Below are 18,823 nucleotides of genomic sequence, written 5' to 3' on the forward strand. Positions count from 1 at the left end.
GGGTCGAAATTTTGAAGTTTGATATCTCAGCTCTGGAAGAGTCTAGATCATCCATTTTTGCACTCAGGTCAAAGTCTCAGAGCCCTCTATCATAATTCAGAGTTTTGAGAAGATTGGAGACACTTAATTTTTCGCCCAAAAATGAAAAAAAAACGAAAGGGGTAACACTGTCGTTTTTTTTTTCGGGTCGAAATTTTGAATTTTGATATCTCATTTCTGGAAGGGTCTAGATCATCCATTTTTGCACTCAGGTCAAAGTCTCACAGCCCTCTATCAGAATCCAGAGTTTTGAGAAGATTGGAGAAACTTAATTTTTCGCCCAAAAATGAAAAAAAAAACGAAAGGGGTAACACTGTCGTTTTTTTTTTCGGGTCGAAATTTTGAGTTTCGATATCTCAGCTCTGGAAGGGTCTAGATCATCCATTTTTGCACTCAGGTCAAAGTCTCACAGCGCTCTATCAGAATCCAGAGTTTTGAGAAGATTGGAGAAACTTAATTTTTCGCCCAAAAATGAAAAAAAACGAAAGGGGTAACACTGTCGTTTTTTTTTCGGGTCGAAATTTTGAAGTTTGATATCTCAGCTCTGGAAGGGTCTAGATCATCCATTTTTGCACTTAGGTCAAAGTCTCAGAGCCCTCTATCATAATCCAGAGTTTTGAGAAGATTGGAGACACTTAATTTTTCGCCCAAAAATGAAAAAAAAACGAAAGGGGTAACACTGTCGTTTTTTTTTTCGGGTCGAAATTTTGAATTTTGATATCTCAGCTCTGGAAGGGTCTAGAGCCTCCATTTTTGGACTCAGGTCAAAGTCTCACAGCCCTCTATCAGAATCCAGAGTTTTGAGAAGATTGGAGAAACTTAATTTTTCGCCCAAAAATGAAAAAAAACGAAAGGGGTAACACTGTCGTTTTTTTTTCGGGTCGAAATTTTGAAGTTTGATATCTCAGCTCTGGAAGGGTCTCATCCATTTTTTGCACTCAGGTCAAAGTCTCAGAGCCCTCTATCATAATTCAGAGTTTTGAGAAGATTGGAGACACTTAATTTTTCGCCCAAAAATGAAAAAAAACGAAAGGGGTAACACTGTCGTTTTTTTTTTCGGGTCGAAATTTTGAAGTTTGATATCTCAGCTCTGGAAGAGTCTAGATCATCCATTTTTGCACTCAGGTCAAAGTCTCAGAGCCCTCTATCATAATTCAGAGTTTTGAGAAGATTGGAGACACTTAATTTTTCGCCCAAAAATGAAAAAAAAACGAAAGGGGTAACACTGTCGTTTTTTTTTTTCGGGTCGAAATTTTGAATTTTGATATCTCATTTCTGGAAGGGTCTAGATCATCCATTTTTGCACTCAGGTCAAAGTCTCACAGCCCTCTATCAGAATCCAGAGTTTTGAGAAGATTGGAGAAACTTAATTTTTCGCCCAAAAATGAAAAAAAAACGAAAGGGGTAACACTGTCGTTTTTTTTTTCGGGTCGAAATTTTGAGTTTCGATATCTCAGCTCTGGAAGGGTCTAGATCATCCATTTTTGCACTCAGGTCAAAGTCTCAGAGCCCTCTATCATAATCCAGAGTTTTAAGAAGATTGGAGAAACTTAATTTTTCGCCCGAAAACGAAAAAAAACGAAAGGGGTAACACTGTCGTTTTTTTTTCGGGTCGAAATTTTGAATTTTGATATCTCAGCTCTGGAAGGGTCTAGATCATCCATTTTTGCACTCAGGTCAAAGTCTCACAGCGCTCTATCAGAATCCAGAGTTTTGAGAAGATTGGAGAAACTTAATTTTTCGCCCAAAAATGAAAAAAAAAACGAAAGGGGTAACACTGTCGTTTTTTTTTCGGGTCGAAATTTTGAAGTTTGATATCTCAGCTCTGGAAGGGTCTAGATCATCCATTTTTGCACTTAGGTCAAAGTCTCAGAGCCCTCTATCATAATCCAGAGTTTTGAGAAGATTGGAGAAACTTAATTTTTCACCCAAAAATGAAAAAAAAACGAAAGGGGTAACACTGTCGTTTTTTTTTGGGTCGAAATTTTGAAGTTTGATATCTCAGCTCTGGAAGGGTCTAGATCATCCATTTTTGCACTCAGGTCAAAGTCTCAAAGCCCTCTATCATAATTCAGAGTTTTGAGAAGATTGGAGACACTTAATTTTTCGCCCAAAAATGAAAAAAAACGAAAGGGGTAACACTGTCGTTTTTTTTTTTCGGGTCGAAATTTTGAATTTTGATATCTCAGCTCTGGAAGGGTCTAGATCATCCATTTTTGCACTCAGGTCAAAGTCTCACAGCCCTCTATCAGAATCCAGAGTTTTGAGAAGATTGGAGAAACTTAATTTTTCGCCCAAAAATGAAAAAAAACGAAAGGGGTAACACTGTCGTTTTTTTTTCGGGTCGAAATTTTGAAGTTTGATATCTCAGCTCTGGAAGGGTCTAGATCATCCATTTTTGCACTCAGGTCAAAGTCTCAGAGCCCTCTATCATAATCCAGAGTTTTGAGAAGATTGGAGAAACTTAATTTTTCGCCCAAAAATGAAAAAAAAAACGAAAGGGGTAACACTGTCGTTTTTTTTTTCGGGTCGAAATTTTGAATTTTGATATCTCAGCTCTGGAAGGGTCTAGATCATCCATTTTTGCACTCAGGTCAAAGTCTCACAGCCCTCTATCAGAATCCAGAGTTTTGAGAAGATTGGAGAAACTTAATTTTTCGCCCAAAAATGAAAAAAAAACGAAAGGGGTAACACTGTCGTTTTTTTTTCGGGTCGAAAATTTGAAGTTTGATATCTCAGCTCTGGAAGGGTCTAGATCATCCATTTTTGCACTCAGGTCAAAGTCTCAGAGCCCTCTATCATAATTCAGAGTTTTGAGAAGATTGGAGACACTTAATTTTTCGCCCAAAAATGAAAAAAAACGAAAGGGGTGACACTGTCGTTTTTTTTTTCGGGTCAAAATTTTGAATTTTGATATCTCAGCTCTGGAAGGGTCTAGATCATCCATTTTTGCACTCAGGTCAAAGTCTCACAGCGCTCTATCAGAATCCAGAGTTTTGAGAAGATTGGAGAAACTTAATTTTTCGCCCAAAAATAAAAAAAACGAAAGGGGTAACACTGTCGTTTTTTTTTCGGGTCGAAATTTTGAAGTTTGATATCTCAGCTCTGGAAGGGTCTAGATCATCCATTTTTGCACTCAGGTCAAAGTCTCAGAGCCCTCTATCAGAATCCAGAGTTTTGAGAAGATTGGAGACACTTAATTTTTCGCCCAAAAATGAAAAAAAAAACGAAAGGGGTAACACTGTCGTTTTTTTTTCGGGTCGAAATTTTGAATTTTGATATCTCAGCTCTGGAAGGGTCTAGATCATCCATTTTTGCACTCAGGTCAAAGTCTCAGAGCCCTCTATCATAATCCAGAGTTTTGAGAAGATTGGAGAAACTTAATTTTTCACCCAAAAATGAAAAAAAACGAAAGGGGTAACACTGTCGGGTTTTTTTTTCGGGTCGAAATTTTGAATTTTGATATCTCAGCTCTGGAAGGGTCTAAATCATCCGTTTTTGCACTCAGGTCAAAGTCTCAGAGCCCCCTATCATAATTCAGAGTTTTGAGAAGATTGGAGACACTTAATTTTTTCGCCCAAAAATGAAAAAAAAAACGAAAGGGGTGACACTGTTGTTTTTTTTTTTCGGGGCGAAATTTTGAATTTTGATATCTCAGCTCTGGAAGGGTCTAGATCATCCATTTTTGCACTCAGGTCAAAGTCTCACAGCGCTCTATCAGAATCCAGAGTTTTGAGAAGTTTGGAGAAACTTAATTTTTCGCCCAAAAATGGAAAAAAACGAAAGGGGTAACACTGTCGTTTTTTTTTCGGGTCGAAATTTTGAAGTTTGATATCTCAGCTCTGGAAGGGTCTAGATCATCCATTTTTGCACTCAGGTCAAAGTCTCAGAGCCCTCTATCATAATCCAGAGTTTTGAGAAGATTGGAGAAACTTAATTTTTCACCCAAAAATGAAAAAAACGAAAGGGGTAACACTGTCGTTTTTTTTTCGGGTCGAAATTTTGAATTTTGATATCTCAACTCTGGAAGGGTCTAGATCATCCATTTTTGCACTCAGGTCAAAGTCTCACAGCCCTCTATCATAATCCAGAGTTTTGAGAAGATTGGAGAAACTTAATTTTTCGCCCAAAAATAAAAAAAAAACGAAAGGGGTAAGTAACACTGTCGTTTTTATTTTGGGTCGAAATTTTGAAGTTTGATATCTCAGCTCTGGAAGGGTCTAGATCATCCATTTTTGCACTCAGGTCAAAGTCTCAGAGCCCTCTATCATAATTCAGAGTTTTGAGAAGATTTGAGACACTTAATTTTTCGCCCAATAATGAAAAAAAACGAAAGGGGTAACACTGTCGTTTTTTTTTTGGGGTCGAAATTTTGAATTTTGATATCTCAGCTCTGGAAGGGTCTAGATCATCCATTTTTGCACTCAGGTCAAAGTCTCACAGCCCTCTATCAGAATCCAGAGTTTTGAGAAGATTGGAGAAACTTAATTTTTCGCCCAAAAATGAAAAAAAACGAAAGGGGTAAGTAACACTGTCGGTTTTTTTTGGGGTCGAAATTTTGAAGTTTGATATCTCAGCTCTGGAAGGGTCTAGATCATCCATTTTTGCACTCAGGTCAATGTCTCAGAGCCCTCTATCATAATTCAGAGTTTTGAGAAGATTGGAGACACTTAATTTTTCGCCCAAAAATGAAAAAAAAACGAAAGGGGTAACACTGTCGTTTTTTTTTGGGGGCGAAATTTTGAATTTTGATATCTCAGCTCTGGAAGGGTCTAGAGCCTCCATTTTTGCACTCAGGTCAAAGTTTCACACCCCTCTATCAGAATCCAGAGTTTTGAGAAGATTGGAGAAACTTAATTTTTCACCTAAAAATGAAAAAAAAAACGAAAGGGGTAACACTGTCTTTTTTTCGGGTCGAAATTTTGAATTTTGATATCTCAGCTCTGGAAGGGTCTAGAGCCTCCATTTTTGCACTCAGGTCAAAGTCTCACAGCCCTCTATCAGAATCCAGAGTTTTGAGAAGATTGGAGAAACTTAATTTTTCACCCAAAAATGAAAAAAAAAACAAAAGGGGTAACACTGTCGTTTTTTTTTTCGGGATGAAATTTTGAATTTCGATATCTCAGCTCTGGAAGGGTCTAGAGCCTCCATTTTTGCACTCAGGTCAAAGTCTCACAGCCCCTATCATAATCCAGAGTTTTGAGAAGATTGGAGAAACTTAATTTTTCGCCCAAAAATGAAAAAAAAAACGAAAGGGGTAACACTGTCGTTTTTTTTTTTCGGGTTGAAATTTTGAGTTTCGATATCTCAGCTCTGGAAGGGTCTAGAGCCTCCATTTTTGCACTCAGGTCAAAGTCTCACAGCCCTCTATCATAATCCAGAGTTTTGAGAAGATTGGAGAAACTTAATTTTTCACCCAAAAATGAAAAAAAACGAAAGGGGTAACACTGTCGTTTTTTTTTCGGGTCGAAATTTTGAAGTTTGATATCTCAGCTCTGGAAGGGTCTAGATCATCCATTTTTGCACTCAGGTCAAAGTCGCACAGCCCTCTATCAGAATCCAGAGTTTTGAGAAGATTGGAGAAACTTAATTTTTCGCCCAAAAATGAAAAAAAAACGAAAGGGGTAACACTGTCGTTTTTTTTTCGGGTCGAAATTTTGAGTTTCGATATCTCAGCTCTGGAAGGGTCTAGAGCCTCCATTTTTGCACTCAGGTCAAAGTCTCACAGCCCTCTATCATAATCCAGAGTTTTGAGAAGATTGGAGAAACTTAATTTTTCACCCAAAAATGAAAAAAAAACGAAAGGGGTAACACTGTCGTTTTTTTTTCGGGTCGAAATTTTGAAGTTTGATATCTCAGCTCTGGAAGGGTCTAGATCATCCATTTTTGCACTCAGGTCAAAGTCTCAGAGCCCTCTATCATAATCCAGAGTTTTAAGAAGATTGGAGAAACTTAATTTTTCACCCAAAAAAAAAAAAAAAAACGAAAGGGGTAACACTGTCGTTTTTTTTTCGGGTCGAAATTTTGAATTTTGATATCTCAGCTCTGGAAGGGTCTAGATCATCCATTTTTGCACTCAGGTCAAAGTCGCACAGCCCTCTATCAGAATCCAGAGTTTTGAGAAGATTGGAGAAACTTAATTTTTCGCCCAAAAATGAAAAAAAAAAAACGAAAGGGGTAACACTGTCGTTTTTTTTTCGGGTCGAAATTTTGAGTTTCGATATCTCAGCTCTGGAAGGGTCTAGAGCCTCCATTTTTGCACTCAGGACTAAGTCTCATTGCCCTCTATCAGAATCCAGAGTTTTGAGAAGATTGGGGATACTTAATTTTTCGCCCGAAAAAAAAAAACGTAAGGGGTAACACTGTCGGTTTTTTTTCTGGTCGAAATTTTGAGTTTCGATATCTCAGCTCTGGAAGGGTTTTTGAGAAGTTTTGAGAAGATTGGATTCTCAATAAGCGTGTCATGAAGGAAGACTCAATAAGCGTGTCATGTATTACCTCATTCCTATCCAATCAGGTGTTAACAGTCACAGTATAAAAGATTGGTACTTATACTTGTCTGAGTTCGCAGATGCTGACGCATGCCATTCACCTCCATCCTCCCCAACCACCTCCAAGATGGTACCTTCCCCTCCATCCTCCCCATCACCACCACCAGGATGGTCCCTTCCTTACCTCCAGGGGGTCGGCTGCGCCCCCGCCTTCATCTCGGGCTGGACATGCAGATTCGGCTAACCTCGCTTTGCTCGCTAAGGACGGGGCCAACGCCAAAGAACAAGGGCATCTATCCATCATACAAGTGCATCTATCCATGATAAAGGTGCATCTATCCATCATAAAAGTGCATCTATCCATCATAAAAGTGCATCTATCCATAAAAAATATATATTAATATAAAATATTTTAAATATTCATATCTAAGTTGTGCTTTAGATTTAAGTCAAATCCATATGTTCTTTTGGTCGGAAGTTATTTTACTTTATAAAGTTTTAAATATGGACATTTTTCTTACATCTCCATCTTCCTCATTACTCCACATAAAGTCAACATCTGAGATATTTTCATCAGCTATATGTTCAAGCACTACAGAACTGTATATTTTGCACATGAAAAAGTTTCAAAAATGTATCGGTACTGTGATATATATATTTAAAAAAAAAGAAATTTCAATCAGCATCACTGAAAATGTGACTTCAGTAACAGGCTTTCAATCCTACTGTCTATTCTAATGGACAGACACATTTTAAAAAAAATCCTGATTTAAAACGTGAAATTCTACAGTCGATTTTAACTTTAATTAATAAGTTCAATCTTTCTATTTTACATACAAACTATGAAATACTGGCAAAAATATATACAAAATGTAAATACACCTTAGAAAATGTTGCTTGCTTCTGTGTTTGGAGTGAAGTGCTGCCATGCTTCTCTTCAATGTAGTTTTTTTTATATAATTACTACATGCAGAGCTTTACTGGCATTTGATTGGATGACAAACGTCCAATCTCATGGACTGTAGGCTTTAAACTAGGTGAAATGGTCCAGAAGTTAAAATGGGGGCTGACATGTGATGTCCATTGTAATGGACACAGGGTCTGAATGGGTTAAGAAAAGGTTAGTGTCAAAGTTAATGACATAATAATATTAATAATCATCATAATAATTAAATTTGTATTTAATATTGATAAAACAACACAATCTGTGTGGGAAAAAAGGCCAAAAGGAGTTTTTCAAATTAAAATGTAAATGGAGCTACATGTCCACTTGCTATTGATACAGTGTAAATATAAGGGCAACAAAATTTGTTTTTGGAAATAGCAATATTTTTTAATTAAAGTACAATGATTCCTTTTTGTTTACTTTCAAAACCTCAAGTATTATTTAAAATCTGATATATTATTTTGCTTTTAGTACATTATGGCATACATAACTGTTCTGAACTCTGAAGTCTCTTATGCTCACAAAGGCTGATAATTATAATGATCCTTTTTAATTACATTTTAAGAGTTAAAACAGAAGTACAAATTATATATTTTAGTTTATACTTGTATAAATGAATGACTAAAACACAATTCGATAAATGATAATGAAAACTGTAAAAATAATACAGTAAAACAAAAATACAGTGAAAGAGTAATATATATATTTAATATAAAAAAAACCCAATGCCAGATCAACGTTGTTTCGATGTCATGAGAGACGTCGTTTTCACGTTGATTCAATGTCAGTTTGCTGTCTGGGAATAGAGTGAATGGATTTTTTTCATTATTTTTTCTATTCATATTGTTAGGATTGTACTATAACCATAACCAGCATATAAACAAGGATATTAATAATGAACAATCTTTGAAATCGTATACCCTAGCTTTAACTAGTTAACTCCCTATGTTGATTACAACAGTTGCACTATTTTTGTGGAAACTGATTTTTTTTTTTTTTATAAAAAAAACACATTTATTTGAAACAGAAACATTATAAATGTCTGTCACTTTTGATGGATTAAATGCATCCTTGTTGAAGAAAATTATTGTCTCTTCTAATATTTTCTTGTATAATTTGCTGATTTAATCACCTTTAAATCACAGGATGCCTAAAGCCTTTTCTTTTTTATCTCAAAATATATGTCATCATTATATAAAGTATTCTCTTAAGAACACTATAATGTAGCACAATTTAGTTACATAGAGTTACTTTAAAAATCAACATTTAGATACTGTACAAAATGAACTTTACAGATCAGGAAAATTTAGCAGTGAATAGCAAAACAAATAAGTTTTTAGATGTGTTGTGTCGTCATTTAATTTTGGGAGGAGAAAAAAAAAGACCTTTTAGCACCTTTAGCATCAATGTAAAATATTCATATAACATCTATTCTATACAAAGCTGAGTCAAAATGTTACTTGTCGACTTTAGACAATGCATCTTTTCTCACATCTCGTAGACAAAAATGCTTTATTTTTTTTTGTTTTTCATTTCTGCATGTTTCTTCATTTCGACAGAACATGTTGGCTGTACAAAATGTCACATGAAAAAGAGGACACAATCAAATCAGATGCTTTCTGTCTCTTTAAATACTGAATACAGTTTGACAAGATCACAATAACAACAGTAAGAGTGAGAGAGTGGGCCCATCTGAATACGTCCGACTGCTGACTCACACACTGTATTGCCACTAAAACCGTTTCTCATATCACATGAATAATTAATGTTGCTTTTAAATGCTACAAAAATAACATGAAATAGAATACAAAAAATCCATTCCCTTTTCGGCCATGCCCGCAGTGCGTGTGTCGGTGAATTAAAAGTGGCTAGTCCCTGATCCACACAGATCATTTTTTGAAACACACACTGCGTTTCATTGCTTGTTTGTCCCGCAGAGCTGGAAAGAAAAAACAATGCAGAGTTTTATTAAGCGGCATTCGGGTTTGCACCAAAGTGATTATTCTCATCTCGGAGATTCAGTGTCCTTGTCCCGCCAGTAGACATATAGTTTTGAGGCGAAGGCCAACAGTGAGCACTGACATTTGGCTGCGTCTCATCCGAACTCCACCAGCTGAGCCATACACTGAACGAGTGGCTAGAAGGTCTACTTTTGTTTCCTTTTTGCTAACAAAAATATATCGTTACTATTGTAAGAAGATCAGTTTCTGTTTCACAGTGTTTCACATGCATGTGAACGTCTAACACTAAGTCCCTAACTGCTGGCTACCACAAAACACATTTCTTCTCTCCCTTCAAACGGAAAATAAAACTAAAACTCTGAAGAGAGTCCTTTGGTGTCATTTGTTATTAGGGTGGGGGAAATCCCTTCATTTCTGGGTAAACAGGGGCTGAGTATGGAGTAAGGAGTAAAGATGGTGTGATGGGGGACTTGGGGGGCATTATAGCTGACCAAATAAGTGAAATCTGAAATCATTTGTAAACCGCTATGCCCTGAAATGTGACAAAATGGCACATTGAATACAAGCCTCGATTACATGACAGCATATATAAAAGGTCACATTCCACGACAGGTGTCTAAGTCTCACAACTGCTTTACATGAGCCGCTAAGCAGGGCGAACGTCTTTGTCCTCGGTTCAGCTGCGAGGAGCTCGTTCAGTAACAAAAAAGAATATGACTGCGCGTTGGCCTGTGAGCCGGGGGCTGGATGAGAGGGCTTCCCTGAGGGAGTATGGATGGAGGGAGAGCGGTAGGCAGTCTGGACAGCGGTGGTGCTTCTTAAACGCGGGCCAGCAGAAAGGCCAGAAGCAGGAGCACAGCTATGCACGGGCCGTCCACCTTGCACCGCTGGCTCTGATCAGTCAGGAAGGGCTCTGGAGACTCATAGCCCGAACCATCTGAAACACACAAACACAGAGAGACAGCACACGGAGAAGAAGCGCTATAGGAAATGCATACCTTTACTCAAAGCAGCAGGGGCCCACAGCAGTGACCTGATTAGAGTTTAATTACTGAGGCAGAGGATCTGGTTCACATTTCACACAAGGTTTTCATAGATTACACCAACCTGACATATCTGTGCCAATGAATTTAAAGTAAACGCTGTATTTCCAAATGGAACTTGAACGCTGTTGTTCTGAACCGTGGGTGTCCAATCAGCTCCTAGAGTGGCCATTGTCTGACAGAGTTTAGCTCCAACTCCAATTAAACATACCTGAACCAGCTAATCAAGGTCTATAGGCATACTAGAAAGAAACTTCCAGATATGTGTGTTGAGGCAAATTGGAGCTAAACTCTGCTGGACAGTGGCCGTCCAGGACCGAGTTTGGACGGCCCATGTGTCTAAAAGAAATCTCACGGAGACTTGGAGAATGCTCACCAAGGCTCCATTTATTGATTGACCAATACAGTAATAACTGTAAAAAAATTATTGAAATATATTAAGTGAAAATATATTAAATTCCCAGGGAGAAACACACTCACTGACAAACCACTGCACAGATAAACAGGAAGTGTAAACTCGCTGGGAGATCGCAGTCACATGAACATCGGAAAATCTCACTCGTCTGTAAAGGCTGACAGTTCAGAGATGGCTAATAAACTTGGCTCCGAAGCAAAAACATATCTACATATTGTCAGCGTCCTGCTTTTATACGAGGTGGGCGGACTTACGCCATGCAGGCCCATGTCATTTCTTTGCCATTGGCTCGTTTTGTAATCCTTAAGTTGATAGGCTTTCTAAGCGAAACCCCATTCATCGTCATCCGACGTAACTCGGAGTGACAACGAAAGTGAACACACTGTTTCCTTTTCTTCTCTGAGTTCATTATTCTGTCTAGAATTTACTAAATGTGTTTCAATCGTACTTTATTTGCTTTCCTTCTTACCAAGTACATCTTTTTTCCCACAAAACAATTACAATGTATACTGTAGTCTCACAATAGAATTATACTATATGCTATAGTCGGGTAGTATTATATATATTTTGCATAATGTTGAATTGAATAACCGGACATTGGCTTGGGTTACCGATAACTTGCATCGTATGGGAAAAAATAACAACACTGAGACATGTCTCAAAATATCTTCTTTAACAGTATGCTCCATAGAAATCTTGATTTTTGAAATTGTAAGAAATTTAAATTTTTGGTAGAATTTAAGATTCAGTTCCATTGGTGAGAAAGGAAGGTAAAATCCTAAAGGAAAAATCCACAATAGTCATAATCCTATAGTCCCATTAAACCTCAACAGCTGCAGACTGCATTTGAACACATTCTCACAGCTTGAAAATAAATATGACATCTCATTAACAAAATGTTCCAGGAAAATGTGTCAAACACTGCTTATTTTTGCATTCCTGTTATGCCTAACAGAAGGCTGACCTGTAGACATGAGGGGATATTATTTTCTATGCCGACAGGGCGAAACAGTTAGAGCGTGACTTACTTGTAGGCTTCACGTACACCTTCAACTTTAAACACGGCTTGCCAGCGTGGTTAGGATGAGGAGAGGCTGTTGAAAAGGAAGTAAAAGAGAAATAATGAGCTAAATGTTCTTGCGACAAACAGAATCGTTCAGCAAGCCAATGAGTCAATCCGGTTTAAGATCCTCCTGCTGTTGTGAGGTAACGCTTGTAGATGTTTGATCCATTGACAACCAAATCAAGAACAAAGTCTGAGATTTTCTTCATTTCAGGAAAATTGCTATGACCTTCACCAGCTTGGTGCCATCATATACAATGGCCTGCGACACGCAATGTTCCCATAGCAAATTACCCCACATAGCACTCAGTGACCTGAGAGCAAAGAGTCACTATTGAGTCAGCGAGCAGTCTACCATCAGATCGGCTCCACCAGAACATCAGCAACACAGTTCATCTCTGCTCCCCAGACACAAGCTTTCTGACAGATTACTTCATTCATCTCTGTGCTCCAGACACAACACATCTCCTGCTTATTTCCTTATAGGGTCTTCTGTGAAAGAAGGGGGGAGTGAAATCATTTATTTGAACTTGGCTGCAGTCTAATGTCCACAAAGAAAACCCAGCACATGATGTACCGCTCAAGCTGCTGTAGTACGAACCCTGAATACAGACAAGAAATGACAAACGTATATATATATATATATATATATATATATATATATGGGATCAGGAAGCTTTTCAATTGACCAAAAGTGACAGTATTTTGAATAGTAACGTATTAAAATAGAAATGTATAAAAAAAATCATTTAATTGTAATAATCTCATTTTTGATCATATAAATGCAGCCTTGCTGAGAGGCTTTCCAAAACATAAAAAAATCTTACTGACCCCAAACTTCTTATCTCTCTCTCTCTCTCTCTCTCTCTCTCTCTCTCTTTCTGTGTATATATATATACACACACAGGAAGAGAGAGAGAATAAAAAAGCCAATAATTTATTTTTTATTATTTAATAATTTATAAATTATTGGCTTTTTTATATAGTATATAGTTTTATCACCATATTAAAGCAAAAAATGTATAAAAATTATTACAATATTATCTTGAAAATGTTTACAAATTACGTTTCCGATGCATCTTTTCTTTCTAACCACTATTAGAGTATTGCTAGATATGTTAGATATTTGTATTTTCACGAAAGTTTTCAGTGGATCCCTAAAAAAATCCAACCCTGGTCTTGAGTTTGTCATTTTCTTAACCTGAACAACCCTCCCCCTCCCCCACGCCCCATTGCCCACCCCAGGTCATTGTGTATTCTTGTGGCATGTCCAGCACACCGGATCCTAGGTTCATTGGAGAGCACCCAACCTCAACCGCCGGCAGCTGTGTAGAAGACGCCTGTCAAGATGTCATCACAGCCGATCAATACACGGGCGGAGAGATGGAAGTCCGGGGGTTAAGTCTGACCAGGTCTGATGGACGTGTTCTTTTACTAGCAGACAATCGAGATCAGCCCCCACTTCCCCCGTGATAACCTCTCAGATCCATCTCTCATCGCTGACCCCATCGACCCTGCCTCAAAGCATCAATCCCTCAAGGGACCATGACGCCCATAGAGCTGCCGGTAACCAAACAATCCTCTCAGGGAGCGGCTGGGGTGCTGAATGGGGCCGTCTTGGTGGGGGAGTGGGGGTGTCCGAAGGCCTTTTCCAGCCCTGCCCCTTCAGCCTGAAACAAAAGCTTTCACAATGCAGGACCTGGCTGGGAGCTGCGAGGCAGATGCATTAAAAATCAGTTTGGGGGCAGAAACACAGAGTTGAAGGGTATCTTTGAACCTTTTTGCCTGTTTATTATGGCATCTCTCTCACTCTCTCTCTCGTGCACGGAGACAACACTGCGGCGTGTATGATAAGCAGCGTTACGCCCTGCTGATTTAGGGGGGGGGGTTTGGGCGGAGGGGATGTTGACTCAGAACGACGCCCCCTCCGCGCCTGCTTCGCTCCCTTTCAGTTTGAGCTGTCAATCAGGGAATAATCAGCAGTCAAATGAAAAGCATGTAGGATCTGTGGCAATCTCCATGGGAGAAAGGAAGGCCTGTCCGGCCGCTGTGCGAGTGGCTGCTGATGGACAGAGCGCTTCTGCGACACAAAGCCGACGAGAGCTCAAAGTCACCAGACTCTCTGTACTGTACACAGGTGGCTCCCGGCCCAGCCACATCTGCCCACGCCACAGCCTCCCATATCAGGAATTGTAATTACCATATAAATTATTGATTTGCTTGCCGTTCCCTGTTTTCTCCCGGCATCTTACTGATACAAGTCTTTCATGTTATCATATTAAAACAGCTAGGCGGTTGAATAGATGTTTTTTTGTTGAATGTCTACTTTTAATTTGGTTTAGCCACACTAAATTGTCTTCACTAGAGGAGAGTAAAACAAATGCTTGAAGGACAAGTTTTCCATTTGAACACACCAGTTTAAAGCTTTGTGCAGGATAATGGGAATGACCTACTGGATGTTTTTCATTTAGGAAAAGCTAAAGCTTTTGAGATTAAAGCATCTCTTTTTCAAAATTTCTTTTTCTCTCACAAACTATCCGTGCCTTTCAAAATGTCCTGTAACTTTAGAACGTTCTAACCAAGGATGAAAGAAAAAAATACAAATGACAGAAAAGAAATACCAAAACAAATAGTGTGAAATACAAGCTCAAACTGCACGTAAAACACTCATTTTTCTCAGGTCCACCAGCTGAGGTTTCAGAGTTAGGCAGCGTCTCTTTTGCTTCCCTGCAGCTCATTGTGTTCTCAGAGATTCCAATGAATGCTGAACGTGAATGCAGTCTGAAAAGTCACATAAAGTCTCTGTGATTGGCTGATTGACCCTGTCAATGCCATAATGCCAGCCTGTCATGTTCACAGCCAGTCCACAAACTGGTCAAAACAAACTAATTACAAAGAAAACAACTCCTGTTCAGATTACGTATAGTTACTACTCAGATATAATTAAATTAAAGATGTACCTCTGTTTTTGAGACCATAAATAAACCTATTTACCAAGCAATAACATCTAGTCGTAGCCAATAATTGCTACACAAAATATGCTTATGTTTTGTTGTAGTAATTCGTTTTTAAATTTCAATTACTTTTTGAGACTTGGATTTAATGCTAATGCTTAATGCTTGGACTAAAATGCATGTTGAGCTGTTTATACTGACATATCTTAAATTATGTCAGTGCCACTGTTTTGTCCCTAGATGCACAACAGTAATGTCTTTTTTTCCTAAGGCATGTTTATAAAAGCTACTTAAATGTCCTAATTAAACTTAATCCTGGCTTAGCCCTGTTTTTAAACTAGGCCTTAATGTATTACGATATCAATAATAATAATAATAGCATCATAGGAAATGTGCAATGATGTTCAGTATGCCTTTTACCTCAAAATCATGTAAACATCACATGTAAATGGACATTTTTTTTTGTCCTAAATAAATAAGCCGCATTGCAGTGGTTCTCAACCAGGGCCTCCCAGAAAACCCTGGAATCTCAAGATGACTAAATTATTTAAAATAAACCAAAACAAGCACAAACGAGATATTTCTTATTTGTATTTAACCTCCACAACAACTGGTTCCCACTGTCTTGAAAAACTTATGTGAGGCAGTGTTGTAATAATTAACTATAAGTAAAATTAATTTAAGTAAATAGAACAAATACTAGATAGAAAACCTTAGAAACGTTGTCCGGGCAAGTAACTGAAATAATACAAATGACCAAGCACATAACAAAAAGATTAAACATTACGAGTTAAAACTGAAAATGTAAAATTCCAGCCAATTAAAAAAAGAATAATAATTAATGCTAAAATAACACTGATGTGGTAGCCTACTTTTAAAAGAGTCAATCACATTTATTTATAAAGCACATTTAAAAACAACAAGTGCTGTAAAAAGTTCAGAAAACAATATTAAAACTAGAAAACAAAACAATCACATGCAATGTACTAAAGTATACTACTGTACCTACTTATGAAAATAGATTTAAAATCATCATATGTTGAATTAATGTAAAGTGGCAGATTATTCCAGAGCCACTGAAAAGGCACGATCTCCTTTCAGTTTAAGACGTGACCATAAACTACTGGTTGATCTGAGGTGTCTGGATGTATGATAAAATGAAAGAAGATCAAAAATATATGGAGCAGCCAAACCGAGTAATTGAGAGTAAAAAATCCTAATCCTTATAATTAGTGAATCACAATGGTATCACTGGTTTAAGAACATTCTGTTTTTAAAACTTCTGGAATCCCAAAATTAAATTTACAGAAACTAGAAATGTCAGGCCTTGGAAAACTTTTGGGGACTGTTACAATGGAGCGTCAAAAAGGTTGAGAACCACTGCAACACTAAGTCGACTTTGTCTTATTTTAGAAGTTTGGCACATGCCACTTCGGAAACGTGCACATAATGAAAAAATGCACACACTTACATATGTAATAGTACTCGTGCCCAGGCCGGAACTCAAAACCAAGCGAGAAGGGGGTGAAGAGCTGAAACTTCTCAGAGAAGCGCAGGGGTCCGTCGGGACTCTGGGGGCGGTTGCACTCCCACCGCTTGAAGCCCCTCATGCGGTGCTCACAGGTGAGGTAACCGTCGTGGTTCACCATGAAAAGGATGTAGCGCTCCATGCGACTGTGAGGCTGGGGGCTCTCGTAGTACGGACAGTACACATCCAGGTAGTCGTTGATGCTCACGGCCACCGTGTATTCGCCCTGCCAGAACCTGCAACGGAGAGTCAAGCTTTAGATTTGAATGACTGACATAACTTCTGGTACAATTGGACAATTGAAATAATCTTTGGTTCCTTTTTTTATTTGGCTTCCATTCAAACCATACAGCAGCAAAGAACGATGTTTAACACACAAAGGCTAAATCTGTTGGGCAGAAAATCACAGGGAACACAACAGAATAAGCTGGAATGAATAACCACAATGCATATTTTCTATCTAGGTCACCGTTATGCAGAGAGAGAGAATGGCAAACCAGAACACACAGAAAACCAAACTCTCGCTGTAATACTGTAATGAGAAAAAAGAAAAATCTTTGACTAGGGCCTAAAATAGACCTCTTAAAAAACAACTTTGTTCATATTTTTGGGTTAGTGCAGTAGCAACATGAATGAATGAAAATGTAGATTATGTTCACAAAAAAACACAAATGTAGTCAGCGAGTTGAGCTTGTCATATAAATCATCAACTTCATATTAAATTCCACCCTTAATCCAAGCTTTGAACCACACTAGCACCATAAAATAATTTTTCATGCTTTGCATTTGTGAGCGTTTCATGAGAATGCAGCTCTCAGAGCGTAAGAAAAAAGAAGGGAGAGGGAGAGAGAACGGGTGGGAAGGCAAAAGATAGCATGAGTGAATCAGTTTGAAAGTCAGTGTGACCTACAGAGGCTGCGAATGTGTGTGACACTACTGTGTTGTCAGAGTCCTGTGAGTATATGCCTTTGAATGAAAAATAAATTGCTGTTGACAAAATAAAACATAAAACATTAGATGTATTGAGGGGTTTTTATGCTTAAAACAAGTAACAACTGTGCCAACTGGAACAAGACAAGTCACATTTTTTTGACGGCCTTAAAGCAATTTTGTGTTGGCATGGATATGTCAGGGTCATCTTTTATTATATTTGCATGATATGAATAATTATTCTACCATCAAGAATTACTGCATTAATATTATTTTAATGCAAAAAAAAAAGAGTCACTAATGCAATGGTTTTTATTTGACTGATTTTAATTAATACAAATAAAAGCATTATTTTTTGTATTACATTAGTGAATTTTAAAAGAACAACAAAGCTTTCTATGCATGCATTAAACTAATCAAATGTGACATCAAAGTCATTTATAATATAAATCTTACTGACCCCAAACTTTTGAATACATACTCTGTGTGTGTGTTTCTTTTCTTTTCTTTTGGTGAAATATGACCAAAACATGTTTTCGTGAGATGCATCCATGCATGCATTTTGCTTCATGAATGTTTACAAATTTGTACTAGAAACCAAAACAAGACTAAATTTTTTCAAACCGCAATGAATAGCAGAAATTTAACCAATAGCACAATATTTTCAAAAAGTGCACCTCATGTAAACCTTCCCTTTTTGTCATAGATTGACAATTTTATAGAGTGAAAACAGCAGAAAGCACTGGCACCTCTGTAAGCGAGGAAGGACCATCAGGAACTGGTCCATTTACCTCCAGTGTTCAGAATGAGGTCCTGTGCTCTCATCTATACAAGCTGCCCTCTACAGCACCTGCCTGTCTTTCCTTTAACAAGACAAACTATTGGCACAGTGATTTCCTCACATCAAGTGCCTTTCCAAAAGGCAGCTTGTTTTGCCCTCTGTTAATGGCTCTTTCAGATGTTTGCAGTCACAATCTCTCTCTCTCACACACACACACACACACACACACACACACAAATACCCACGCACCATAAAACGTGCCGTAAATGACTTCCATGCTGCGGAACATCTCTGGATATGTTACTGTAATTCAGCTCTCACAGTCTAAATCGGGTCCACCTGTTGTAGATTAGCCGCACTCCCAAACTGTTACCTCAATTTCATCTGTCTTCACCCACGTTTACATTAAGCGGACAAATGTATTTTAGGTCCTTTCAAACAAGTCCAAGTGACTTGTTTGTCTAATCACTTGTTTATACTATCAAAAGGAATAAATCTCCGGAAAGTTTGGAGCTCCTGACCTTCAACGTAAACGCTGCGGAGATATTTCTTTCTAATCAAGCATGAACAGATTACCGAGGGGACATATATCAGTTCGAGCAGAACATCCCAGCATATGTTGAGGGATCGCAACCTTGTGTGTGTGTGCGTGAAACCCATCCTTCACGATCT

At 38.0% G+C, this 18,823-nt stretch overlaps 1 protein-coding gene across 2 annotated transcripts in view; it reads right to left on the bottom strand.

The window, feature by feature from the left end:
• Window positions 1-8,969: 8,969 nt before the first annotated feature.
• The window catches only part of efna2a (ephrin A2a), a 58,879-nt gene continuing 49,025 nt past the window's right edge, over window positions 8,970-18,823 (bottom strand). The window contains exons 2-4 of one of the 2 annotated variants that reach the window (XM_039678137.2): window positions 16,384-16,676; window positions 11,924-11,989; window positions 8,970-10,374 (exon numbers count right to left, since the gene is read on the bottom strand). In XM_039678137.2, the coding sequence (XP_039534071.1) occupies window positions 10,256-10,374; window positions 11,924-11,989; window positions 16,384-16,676 (478 nt within the window). In that variant the 3' untranslated portion in view covers window positions 8,970-10,255. Of the gene's footprint in view, window positions 10,375-11,921; window positions 11,990-16,383; window positions 16,677-18,823 lie in introns of both variants that reach the window. The other variant, XM_089131285.1, reaches the window with a different exon arrangement.

Source organism: Pimephales promelas, chromosome 5 (assembly GCF_988280905.1).
Source record: "Pimephales promelas chromosome 5, fPimPro1.hap1.1, whole genome shotgun sequence".
Classification (NCBI taxonomy): Eukaryota; Metazoa; Chordata; class Actinopteri; order Cypriniformes; family Leuciscidae; genus Pimephales; species Pimephales promelas.